Source organism: Plecotus auritus (genome assembly GCF_963455305.1).
Source record: "Plecotus auritus genome assembly, chromosome: 6".
NCBI classification, from domain to species: Eukaryota; Metazoa; Chordata; class Mammalia; order Chiroptera; family Vespertilionidae; genus Plecotus; species Plecotus auritus.
This window is the reverse complement of record NC_137773.1, coordinates 32,026,825-32,039,978: the sequence shown is the minus strand read 5'-3', so window position 1 is coordinate 32,039,978 and position 13,154 is coordinate 32,026,825. Positions and strand designations below refer to the sequence as shown.

The window sequence follows — 13,154 nt, the reverse complement described above, 5'->3', positions numbered from 1 at the left end:
GAGCAGGAAGGATCCCCCGCCGGAACAACCCTTATTTGGTCAGCGCCTTATTTGGAGCGGCTCGATATGGGCCGGCTGCTTCCGGCTCCGGGAGGAGGGAAGAAGGTGGAGGGGAGGCGGAGGGAAGGGGCGGGGGCAACGTCGGGATTCCGGGGCAGCTGGGATCCGCGAGCGCCCAGCTGCGGCTTCGGCCTTAGGCTTCCGCGAGGTTTGGGCTCCGGGAGTGCCGAAAGCGGCGTAGGGCCCGGGGTGCGGGATGGCAATGCCCACCCGTCTGGGACCGGGGGCTTCACGTCACTCCGGGTCCTCCCGGCCGTCTTTCCATATTAGGGCTTCCTGCTTCCCATATATGGCCATGTACGTCACGACGGAGGCGGGCCCGTGCGGTTCCAGACCCTTCAAATAGAGGCGGATCCGGGGAGTCGCGAGAGATCCCAGCGCGCAGAACTTGGGGAGCCGCCGCCGCCGCCAGCTACCGCCGCCGCCAGCTTCCGCCGCCCAGGACCGGCCGCGGCCCGGCCTCGGCAGCCACGCCGCGCCCACACCGGCCGGCGGCGAGGGCAAGCCTGGGGACTCCACCTGCGCTCTCCACAGTGTGCCCCGAGCCCCGCATGTGACCCGGCCAGGTTCCCGAGAGTGTGTCCCCCGCATCTCCAGCCCCGCGCTGCCCCCATCCGCCCCAACAACCGCTCTCCAGCCCGCCCGTCTGGGATGGCCGCAGCCAAGGCCGAGATGCAGCTGATGTCCCCGCTGCAAATCTCTGACCCGTTCGGCTCCTTTCCTCACTCGCCCACCATGGACAACTACCCAAAGCTGGAGGAGATGATGATGCTGAGCAACGGGGCTCCCCAGTTCCTCGGTGCCGCCGGGGCGCCCGAGGGCAGCGGTGGTAACAGCAGCGGCAGCAGCAGCGGGGGCGGTGGAGGTGGAGGGGGCAGCAGCAACAGCAGCAGCGGCAGCGCTTTCAACCCTCAAGGAGAGGCGGGCGATCAGCCCTACGAGCACTTGACCTCAGGTAAGCGGTGGCCTACGCCGAGGATTTAGCCCCTTCGCCACCATCCTAGTGTCCAGTCCTTCCCCACAGCCTTTGCAGGACCTCAAGGATGCAAGTGGGGTTTCCCTTCTATTCCTTGCATCCCAGGGTCATGTGTTAGAGAGGGATGCCTGGGGACATCCACCCCCACCCCCACCCTCCTCAACCCCAGCGGCGCGCAGAGGAGCGAGCTTTTGTTTTGGAAGGAGAGCTCTAGGGCTGCGTGGGTGGGTGAAGGTGGGGGAGGGCTTGTTTTGATAAGCAGGACTGCGAGGCCCTCTCCCCCTCCCGAAAAGCTTGACTTGCCTGCCGCCCGTCCCCAAGGAAGGGCTGTGATCCGTGACCAGGGATGTCCCGGCCACCCGGGGTAGGGGATGCGCCCTAGTGGTAGCTGAGCGGGAGCTGGCGGGAATCCCTGGGCCGCGCAGCCGCCGCTGCGGAGTGCTGGGAGCTGCAGTGGAGGGGGATTCTCCGTATTTGCGTCAGCTGTTGTTGAATTGGGTTCTGCCGCTGGAGCGGGTCCAGGAACATTGCAGTCTGCTGTTATCAATTATTAACCAGCTCGGCAGTCAATGGTTGCCGGTCCGACCTCTTGCCTGACAGCCTTGTTCCTCCTCGTCCTCCAGTGATTGCTCTCCAGTAACCAAGCCTCCTCCCTCTCTTTCTCCTGCCAGAGTCTTTTCCTGACATTTCTCTGAATAATGAGAAGGTTCTGGTGGAGACAAGTTATTCCAGCCAAACCACCCGGCTGCCTCCCATCACCTACACTGGCCGCTTCTCTCTGGAGCCTGCACCCAACAGTGGCAACACCTTGTGGCCTGAGCCCCTCTTCAGCCTGGTTAGTGGCCTCGTGAGCATGACCAACCCACCGGCCACCTCATCCTCAGCACCATCTCCAGGAGCCTCTTCCACCTCCTCGGCCTCCCAGAGCCCACCCCTGAGCTGCGCAGTGCAGTCCAATGACAGCAGCCCCATTTACTCGGCGGCACCCACCTTCCCCACACCTAACACTGACATCTTTCCTGAGCCACAAAGCCAGGCCTTTCCAGGCTCAGCAGGCACTGCGCTCCAGTACCCGCCTCCTGCCTACCCTGCTGCCAAGGGTAGCTTCCAGGTCCCTATGATTCCAGACTATCTGTTTCCACAACAGCAGGGGGACCTGGGCCTGGGCACCCCAGACCAGAAGCCCTTCCAGGGCCTGGAGAGCCGTACTCAGCAGCCTTCGCTCACTCCCCTTTCTACCATCAAGGCCTTTGCCACACAGTCGGGCTCTCAGGACCTAAAGGCCCTCAACACCACTTACCAGTCCCAGCTCATCAAACCCAGCCGCATGCGCAAGTACCCCAACCGACCCAGCAAGACACCCCCTCATGAACGCCCCTATGCCTGTCCCGTGGAGTCCTGTGACCGCCGCTTCTCTCGTTCAGATGAGCTCACCCGCCACATTCGCATCCACACTGGCCAGAAGCCCTTCCAGTGTCGCATCTGCATGCGCAACTTTAGCCGCAGTGACCACCTCACCACACACATCCGCACCCACACAGGCGAGAAGCCCTTTGCCTGTGACATCTGTGGGAGAAAGTTTGCTAGGAGCGATGAACGCAAGAGGCATACCAAGATCCACTTGCGGCAGAAGGACAAAAAAGCAGACAAAGGTGTGGCCTCCTCAACCACCCCCTCCCTCTCTTCCTACTCATCACCGGTGGCTACCTCCTATACCTCCCCGGTCACTACCTCTTATCCATCCCCAGCCACCACCTCATACCCATCACCTGTGCCCACCTCCTACTCCTCTCCTGGCTCTTCCACCTATCCATCCCCTGTGCACAGTGGTTTCCCCTCGCCCTCGGTGGCCACCACATACTCCTCCGTTCCACCTGCTTTCGCGGCCCAAGTCAGCAGCTTCCCTTCCTCAGCTGTCACCAACTCCTTCAGCGCCTCCACAGGGCTTTCGGACATGACAACAACCTTTTCTCCCAGGACAATTGAAATTTGCTAAAGGAAAAGAGGAAAAAAGGGAAAAGGGAGGAAAAGAAACACAGGAGATTTAAAGGACAGGAGGAGGAGATGGCCATAGGAGGGTTTCCTCCTGGGTCAGATGGAGGTTCTCAGAGCCAATCCTCCCCCTCTACTTGACCCCCTGGGGTCAGCGTGGAAATTCTGTTGGCCAACAATCCTTTCTGCCCTATCCCCCTTCCTCATCTACTCCCTTTGACTTCAGCTGCCTGAAACAGCCATGTCCAAGTTCTTCACCTCTATCCAAAGAACTTGATTTGCATGGATTTTGGATATATCATTTCAGTATCATCTCCACCATAGGCCTGACCACCCCCTGTCCCTTCAATGCTAGAAAATCAAGTTGGCAAAATGGGGTTTGGGCCCTTCAGAGCCCAGCCCTGTACCCTTGTACAGTGTCTGTGCTATGGATTTTGTTTTTCTTGGGGTACTCTTGATGTGAAGATAATTTGCATATTCTATTGTATTATTTGGAGTTAGGGCCTCACTTTGGGGGGCGGGGGGAAGAAAAGCCAAGCAAACCAATGGTGATCCTTTATTTTGTGATGATGCTGTGATGATTAAGTTTGAAGCTTTTTTTGAAACAGCAGTCCTTGGTATTAATCAGAGCATGTGTCAGAGTGATGTTCCGTTAACCTTTTTGTAAATATTGCCCGACTGTACTCTCACATGTGGCAAAATATGGTTTGGTTTTTCTTCTTTTTTTTTGAAAGTGGTTTTCTTCGTCCTTTTGGTTTAAAAGTTTCACGTCTTGGTGCCTTTTGTGTGATGCGCCTTGCTGACAGCTTGACATGTGCCAGTTTAAGGGACGTGCTCACCTCTAGCCTTAAGGGGGGCAGGGAGTGATGATTTGGGGAAAGCTTTGGAAGCAAAATAAGGAAGAGGGCTGAGCTGAGCTTCGGTTCTCCAGAATGTAAGAAAAAAAAAATCTAAAAATCTGAACTCTCAAAGGTCTATTTTTTTAACTGAAAATGTAAATTTATAAATATATTCAGGAGTTGGAATGTTGTAGTTACCTACTGAGTAGGCGGCGATTTTTGTATGTTATGAACATGCAGTTCATTATTTTGTGGTTTTATTTTACTATGTACTTGTGTTTGCTTAAACAAAGTGACTGTTTGGCTTATAAACACATTGAATGCGCTTTATTGCTCATGGGATATGTGGTGTATATCCTTCAGAAAAATTAAAAGGAAAATAAAATAGCTGTGGTTGCACGTATCTTTCCTGGGCTGGGGGTGGGCTCTGCAGTCGCCCTCCCTGCTGAAGGTTTTGAGGTGTTTTTACAGAGACAAGGATATTCCCACCAGAGTCGTCATGCCCACTGTGTGTCATTGGAGTGAATTCTTTTTTAAAAATTGATTTTAGAAAGGGAAGAAGGAGAGAGACGTCAATATGAGAGAGAGACAGCGATTGGTTGCCTCCCGTATGTGCCCTGACTGGGGACCGAACCCACAACCCAGGTATGTGCCTTGACCAGGAATCGACCCCGTGGCCTTCTAGTGCACAGGACAATGCTCCCACCAATTGAGCCACACCAGCCAGGGCTGGAATGAATTCCTTATAAGGGCTAGGTGTGTGGGTCTTCTCTTTGTTTTTTCTCTTCAGTATATATTTTTAAATTTATTTTATTTTTTAAATATATTTTACTGATTTTTTACAGAGAGGAAGGGAGAGGGATAGAAGCATCGATGAGAGAAACATTGATCAGCTGCCTCCTGCACACCCCCTACTGGGGATGTGCCCGCAACCAAGGTACATGCCCTTGACCAGAATCGAACCCGGGACCCTTCAGTCCGCAGGCCGACGCTGTATCTACTGAGCCAAACCGGTTAGGGGAGTGGTTGGCAAACTGTGGCTCTCGAGCCACATGCAGCTCTTTGGCCCCTTGATTGTGGCTCTTCCACAAAATACCACGGCCTGGGCGAGTCTATTTTGAAGAAGTGGCGTTAGAAGAAGTTTAAAAAATTTGGCTCTCAAAAGAAATTTCAATCGTACTGTTGATATTTGGCCCTGTTGACTAATGAGTTTGCCGACCACTGGGTTAGGGCTTTAAATTTATTTTTAATGTATTTTTTAATTGTTTTCAGAGAGGAAGGGAGAGGGAGAGAGAGATAGAAACCTCAATGATGAGAGAGAATCATTGATCGGCTGCCTCCTATACACCCCCCTGGGGATAAGCCTGCAACTAGGGCATGTGCCCTAACTAGGAATCAAACCTTGACCTCCTGGTTCATAGATCAATACTCAACCACTGAACCACACGGCAGGGCAGGGTCTTGTCTTCTTGATTCTGGGCCTGTTCCTTCTCGATCTGGTGGGCTGCAGCTTTATATTGGTTAGTTAAAGCTAAAGAAGGCCAGAGGTAGGGGTGGAACACATGTGGTCAGAGGCAGAACTATTCTCCTGGCTCCAAATGTTTAGCCAGCTCTGCTCCCCATCTCTACCATGGGTTGAGATAATCTATGTCCTTGGGAACTCTTGCCCATATGCACTTGGCAGGAGTTAAGGGGTGGTCACAGGGCTATGGGAAATAGTAAAAGCTGGAGCTGACTCAGGCTCTTCCTCCCATCCTCCGTGTCCCCAGAAACCTGAGGGTGTTGAAGAAACTTAGAAGAGGCAAGGGCCATTTCTCAAGCCAAGAATCCTTCCAGGAAGAAATTTCATTACTTGCCAGCTGGAGATGCCATCCTTGGCAGCTTCCGGGGGCATGAGACAGAGTGGGCAGGAGGCTGGCCTGGAGTTTAAGGTTCCCATCCAGACCAAGTCTGTACTGTTTTGTAGGAGGCCTGAGAGGCTAGGTTCCTCTGGTCCCAGCCCATGAGGTTCCACACTTCTAACTACAGCAATCCTTGTGGGCTTGTGAGCATCTTATATTCTGAGGCCTTGAGCTGGCCACAACAACAATGCAGATTGTCAGTTGGGGAAACAGATAAGCCAAAAATTACAACATGGTGTTATGTTATATAATATGGGCAATTATGGAGCTCTATGGGAGCACAGAGAAGGACACCCAACCCACCCCGGGGCTTAGGAAAGGTGGAAAAATTGAGTTGGGAAGGATAAGTAGGAGTCAACCTGAATGACTTGCTTTGTATGTGAGGTAGGAAGGGTATTGGTTGAGGTTTTGGCGGGGAAAGTGATGGATGGATCACTGGATGGAAGCATTACCTCCAATCCTAAGTCTTCTGTGAATTGATCAGACACCACCATTTATTGGTCAGATGGGTGCAAAAAATTTGGTGTCCTGGAGTTCCCAAGCCTTGGGCCCCCTCCTCCCAACTTCTGACCCCCCAAATTAAGGACAATGAATAATTGCCCTCCCTACCTGGTATAGTTCTCAATCCTTGAATGAAGTCAAGGTCTCACCTGCCTCCACTCTTCTTCTCTCTTAGGGTCTCTCCCAGGTTATTAATGGACACCTTCTCCTGGGGCCAGGGGAATTCCAGCAGTCCCCTGGAATTGGCCCAATTCTTTTTCTTACATTCCAGCCTTCCTGAACAACACCGTTGATCTCTGCCTTTTCCCATGATACCAGACTCCTCAGTCTGGAGCAGGGGAACCAAGCCATATTCTCTAGCAAAGGGCATATCCTTGTGTGCCTCCAGGCAAAATTGCCAGGTACTGATGGGACAATATTTGCATTGGTGCACCTCTTCCCAGCCCCACCCACCTCTCCCCATCTCACTCTAAGCCCAGGAACACAAGTCTATGCCTGTTACAGATTCTTAAGAATTTCTTCCACATACTCCCAAGAAGCAAAACATGGCAAGAATAAAATATGAGAGAAAGAGCAAAGAGAATCTGTCCCTTTAAAGCAGAGGGTCTTGTATGCTATTACAGTGCATCAGAATCAGATTCCCAGATTATCTGATTCTTGAGGTCTGGGATGGGATCCTGCAACTGGCCTCGGTAGCAAGCACCCCAGGCGATTCTGATGCTGATGGCTTGGTGAGCAATTCTGCCAAGGCTGCTAGCTACTTTTTGTAAGTCCTGTCAGCAGGGTATCTTTAGGTTCTGACAGTCCAAACTCAAATTCCTTGGCATGGTTAAAATAGGCCAAGACTCAAAAATTGCCTCATTTTATAGTTCTAGAGTATAAAATAAAAGGAAAGTGTCCATTTTAACCCCTGCTCCTGTGAGGGAAATCTGAAACCAAGGGCATAGGGCAGTGCTGATAGAAGCTATCATCATAAAGGGGCGGGACCCAGATAATGTTGAGCAACTGATAGATACCTGGGGACATTGTCTAGGGCTTCAGGAATGTGGAGAAGGATAGAGAGGAGTAAAGTGGTAGAGGTGAGAGGGTAGGGAACTCCTCCAGCAAAGGACAGGTTTAGATTCTGAAGAAAAAGAAAGAACCAGGTCCTAAGGACTCTTCACCCTTCCTCCCAGGACCTGAGAGAGACTCTTTTCTCTTGAATTTCCGGAATGTTCAGCCTCATTCATTTTCAAAGATTCTAAGAACTCAGGATGGCGAGCTTAGCCTGGTTGTCAGGCAGGGTTGTCTACCTCCCCTCACTCTGAGCTCCCCCAACCTCCAGTCAGAAATGGAGTCAGAAATGGGTACCATAGGCTCAGAGGTATCCCTGCAGCATCACCCTCTCCCCATCCCTGCTGTTTTTCCTGATTCAGCCATACATAGGACAGTCTGAGAGGGAAAGATTGGGCAGAGTGAGATCCCAGTGTCCTAAAGAAAATGAGGCCAAGTCTAAAACAATCAGGTGTTGAACAAATAAAATTACAACATTTTACCCATAAACCTTTGGTGCTAATAAGATTTTTGCACCCAAATAGCAAATCTAGCCCTCCACTTCATTGATTTTTCTTCCCATCTCCCTTTTCCTATAGCTAGAATCTAGGAGAGCCTTTTGAGGCAAAGCTGACTTGAGAAGTTCTCTTTGGTCAAGTTGGCTCAGCTTCTCAGATCCAGGTGAAAACTATCTCGTCTCCCCTTTCAGAGAGCTCTTTCCAACAAGCCCAATCTCCTTAGTGCTTAGGTTGTTTTATTATTATTTTAAAAACTGTATTGGAGTACAATTGATATACAGTAAACTGTCCATATAAACTCTCCAACTTAGGAGTCTTTTTTAAAAATATATATAATTGATTTTTTTACTAGAGAAGAAGGGAGAGGGAGAGAGAGTTAGAAACATCAATGAGAGAGAAACATCGATCAGCTGCCTCCTGCACACCTCCTACTGGGGACGTGCCCGCAACCAAGGTACGTGCCCTTGACCGGAATCAAACCTGGGATCCTTGAGTCCGCAGGCTAACGCTCTATCTACTGAGCCAAACTGGAGGGCAGTGGTCGGCAAACCGCGGCTCGGGAGCCACATGCGGCTCTTTGACCCCTTGAGTGTACCTCAATCAGATTGAGGACATTTTTAGCAAAGGCCAGCTTACGAGTACCCTAATTAAGTTAATAACAATGTACCTACCTATATAGTTTAAGTTTAAAAAATTTGGCTCTCAAAAGAAATTTCAATCATTGTACTGTTGATATTTGGCTCTGTTGACTAATGAGTTTGCTGACCATAGGGCATGGAGTCTTGATGTATCAGTACACAGGTGAAACCATCACCACAATTAAGATAATGAACCTATCCACCACCTCAAAAACTTTCCTCCTGTCACTTGGTAATCATTCCTTCTTCCACCCCTGTCCTCAGGCAACCACTTAACTGCTTTCTGTTGCCATATAGATTAGTTTGCCTTTTCGAGAGTTTCATATAAATGGAATAATTCAGTATACATTCATTTTGGTCTGCGTTCTTTCAGTTAGCATCATTTTGATTCATCCATGTTGTTGTGTGAATAAATATTTCACTCCTTTTTATTGCTGAGTAGTATTCCCCTGTATGGCTAGAGTACAGTTTGCTTATTCTTTCACCTGTGGATGCAGATTGGGTGGGTTCCCTTTGGAGCTACTGTAAATAAAGCTGCTGTGCACACTTGAGTACAAGTCTTTGTGAGGATGTGTCCCCAGTTACTCCAAAGCCTCCCACTCCAGCTCTCCCATCCCAGCACATCTCCATTTCCTCACCTTGCTCTTACTCAAAGCAATAATCACCCATCTCATCCCTTCCCCCTCCCCCCTACACACACTCAGAGTCAGGGCCCAGCCTCCTAAGGGTTTGCTTCATTTAATCTTTCCTCCTAAAAACAAAACCAGCCCTTTCATCATTTTTATTGCTCTACTTCAAACTCCTTCCCGTTTGTTTATTCCTTCCTTATAATGAGATGTCTGGGACTAAGTAAGATATGCTGTCATTATTTATTCAGCTTGGCAAAGGTATGTAAGTCCTTGGTGATACTTTTCTAAAGAGAAAGGCACCTGATAGAGGCTACACATTGAAGAGGCACTCCTACCTCAAAAGGAGAAAGGGGCTAAGATCAGATGATGAGGGAAGTTACCCTGAGGAGACCAGTCCTAAGAGGTTATCTGTACACTTTGCCTTCTGTGACTATCTTCTGAGGGTTCTTTCTCGGATGGCTTTTCTGGAACAGGCCCTACTCACCCGACAGTTGTCCCAAACCCTATATCCTACCCACCTCTGGGTTCTGAAATACTGTTGTAATCACAACTTCTCTTTCTTCTCTTTGGGTCCCAGGAGCCTGGGACTGTGGAGCAGCCTGAGTGAAAGGGCAGCTGAGGCCAGAGGACTGGTCTTGGTCTGTGTTCCCAATTCCGATAAACTGGCCCTTGCTGCCTTCCCAGGTATGTATTAAGGCTGGGACAGAGGGAGGGTGGCTTCACTTATTTTAGGAAATGATCTTTAATAATTAGCTTTTCCAGACAGATAATAACAAGTGTTGGTGAGGATGTGGAAAAATTGGAACTCTCATATGTTGCTGGTGGGCATGTAAAAAGGAGCAACCACTTTGGAAAATGGTTTAGCTATTTTTTATAAAATGAAACATACACTGATCATGTGACCAAGCAATTCACACTCCTAGGTATCCATCCAAGAGAAATGAGAATGTGTTCATATAAGTATATGATGCGAATGTTCGTAGCAGCATTATCCACAATAGTAAAAAAGTAAAAACAGTGCAATGTCTATTTTACTGGTGAACGGATAAACAAGAGTTGGAACACCCAAACAATTAAATACAAGGTGTGTGGGTAAACCTCAAAAATGTCATGATAAAGAAGTTAGGTGCATATTGTATGATTGCATTTATAGGAAATGTCCAGAAAAGGCAAATCCATAGAGACAGAGAGTAGATTAGTAGTTGCCAGAGGCTTGGGGTAAGAGTACGTTTTGACTGAGAATGAGCTTGTTATTTGAGGGATGATGCAAATGTTCTAAAAAAGGATTGTGATGCTTGAACAACTTTGTAAATTTACTGAAGTCATTCAAGAGTACACTTAAAATGAATGCATTTTGTTGTATGTATCTGCTTGGAGGACACAGCCCTCTAAAATTATGGTGCTGATTTGCAAACTGGAGGCCAAAGAGCAGGCCCTGGAGTAGTGGGGGAGAAGGCCTTCCTAATATTCTCATCGGAACTCATTTTGAGGAAGGGAATTTAAGAGATCTGGGGAGAGCCCTAGCTGGTTTGGCTCAGTGGATAGAGTGTTGGCCTGTGGGTTAGATTCCAGTCAAGGGCACATGCCCAGGTTGTGGGCTCATCCCCAGTAGGGGGCATGCAGGAGGCAGCCGATCAATAATTCTCATTGATGTTTCTATCTCACTCTCCCTTTCCCTTCCTCTCTGAAATCAATAAAAATTTATTTTTTTAAAAAATAAAGAAATCTGGGGAGAGCCCTGGCTGGATTTCTCTATGGTTAGAGCGTCAGCCCGAGGTCCAAATGGTTGTGGGTTTGACTCCAGGCAAGGGTTGCAGGTTTGATCCCCAGCCCTGGTTGGTTAGGGTACCTGCAGGAGGCAACCAATTGATGTGTTTCTCTCTCTCCCCGATTCCCCTCCTCCCTCTCTCCCATTCCGCCTGAAAATCAATGGAAAAAATATCCTCAGGCGAGGATTTAAAAAGGAAAAGACATCTGGGGAGGTAAATGGGTAGAAATGAATTTATTCTGAAGTGTCCTCTCCCATCCCCATGACCCAGGTACATCAGGCTGCCCACGTGGCCAGAGGCTTCCTCAGCTCCCAAACAAACACAGAAGTTGCTTTTCCACAAAACCAGCAATGGGTGCGCTCCTCAGAGACAACTTCAGTCTCTATGGAAGCTAATTCCTCCTCAGAACCAACTTCTCATCCTAGAACCTTTCCAAATCCAGTGACCAGACTCCTGAGAATCAAAGTGCACCTCATTCATTGAACAAATTAACAGAGCACCTACTGTGGGCGAGTTGGTCCAGAGGCTTTAGAAGGTTCCGGGAGAAAGAAAAAGAAAACCACCATAGCTTGCCAACCATCCTTGAATCTCTTTAGAACCAACTTTGAATTTCCTCAAACTGGCTTCTCAGAGACAGCGACTCTCCTCCTGCTGCCTAAGCAGAACTAGTTTTCAGTCACCTCAACACCAAAGGTCCACTCACACTGCCCTCTCAGAACCACCTATTTAATACATTTTCAGGTCCGCCCTGGCCAGGTAGCTCAGTTGGTTAGAGTGTCGTCCCAATACACCAAGGTTGTGGATTTGATTCCTGGTCAGGGCACATTCAAGAATCAACCTGTCCTAGCCGGTTTGGCTCAGTGGATAGAGTGTTGGCCTGCAGACTGAAGGGTCCCAGGTTCGATTCTTGTCAAGGGCACATGCCCAGGTTTCGGGCTTGATCCTCAGTAGGGGGTGTATAGGAGGCAGCCGATCAATGATTCTCTCTCATCATTGATGTTTCTATCTCTCTCTCCCTTTCCTTTCCTCTCTGAAATAAATAAAAATATATTTAAAAAAAGAAAAAGAATTACCAATGAGCCCTGGATGGTTTGACTCAGTGATTAAAGCATCAGTCCATAGTCCAAAGGGTCACAAATTAGATTCCCAGTCAAGGGCAAGTACCTCGGTTGCAGGTTCAATACCCAGCCCCAGTCAGGGCAAGAGGGCAAGGAGGCAACCAATCCATGTCTCTCACACCGATGCCTCTCTCTCTCTCTCTCTCTTTCTCTCTCTCCCTTTCTCTCTCTCACAGTGACTGCTTCTGATCCCATTACAGCAGCCTCAGAACCAATTTTGCCCCCTCAGATTTGTGATAACTCCCCCAAATCATCTTCTCCGAATCATCTTTCATGCTCTTCAGAGCTAGATTTCATTTTGGGCTAATGAAACTACCAAGGTCCTTAGAATTTTCTTCTCAGAACATCTTGGCTCTATCCAGAAAGAATTTTTTTCAGTCTCCTCAGGCCCAACTGTCAGGCTTCATTCATAAAGCAAGTCTTTAAATTATTAATCCATGGCCTTCAGGTTCCCCATCAGTTTAATGGGGAAAACAATGCTTATTTTCTTCTTTTTCTTGAAAAGAAGAACATTACTTTTTTCTGAAACACCTCACCTTTTTTACAACTAACCTTTGACACACAAAACGCATACACTGATGGAGGGAAAATAATCCATCACATGCTTTCCTGAGGGCAATTCTAGAGCATGCACCCAAAGCCTTATTAGAGTTCATGCCCTCAGACCTAGCAATGCTCCCAAGACTGCTGTTAATTACAGTATTATTTGTAATGGAGAAAAGCTGGCAACAACATGAATGTCCCATGGCTGATGGCTGAAATAAATTTTTATATGATGGACTACTATGCAGCCATTACTATAAATCATGTTTTGAAATAATCATTGACCTGAAAAAATGCCCACAATATAACACTAAGTGATAAAGTAATATATAAAACTTTCTATATGGCATGATTCCAATTTTATAAAATACATACTAAGGCTCTTACATAGACATCAAATGTTAATAGTTATTACTTCTGGTGGGATTATGGGGAATGTTTATTTCATATTTTATACTTTATTGTATTTTCAAATAAGCAGGTATTTTTTATTATCAGAAGAAAATTATTCTATTTATGAAAGAAAAACATAAGGCTAGGCAAGCAAATAATCCTTCTCTTTTTGGGGGGTTAGGGAGGTGGCTTAAACAACAGAAATTTATGTCTCACAGTGCTGGAGGCTGGACGTACACGATCAA

At 48.3% G+C, this 13,154-nt stretch overlaps 1 protein-coding gene across 1 annotated transcript; it reads left to right on the top strand.

Annotated features, from left to right (window-relative positions):
- The first annotated feature begins 432 nt into the window (after positions 1–432).
- On the top strand, positions 433–4,230 carry EGR1 (early growth response 1). Its single transcript, XM_080673935.1, has 2 exons — positions 433–1,015; positions 1,708–4,230. The coding sequence occupies exons 1-2, from the start codon at positions 712–714 to the stop codon at positions 3,030–3,032; spliced, it is 1,629 nt and encodes a 542-aa protein (XP_080530061.1). The 5' UTR covers positions 433–711; the 3' UTR covers positions 3,033–4,230.
- Positions 4,231–13,154: the final 8,924 nt, after the last annotated feature.

Bases quoted from the DNA above. Each gene is read 5' to 3' on its own strand.
- EGR1 (XM_080673935.1), top strand. From the start codon at position 712: ATGGCCGCAGCCAAGGCCGAGATGCAGCTGATGTCCCCGCTGCAAATC. The intron at 1,016-1,707 runs GTAAGCGGTGGC...TTCTCCTGCCAG, and splicing joins CTACGAGCACTTGACCTCAG to AGTCTTTTCCTGACATTTCT.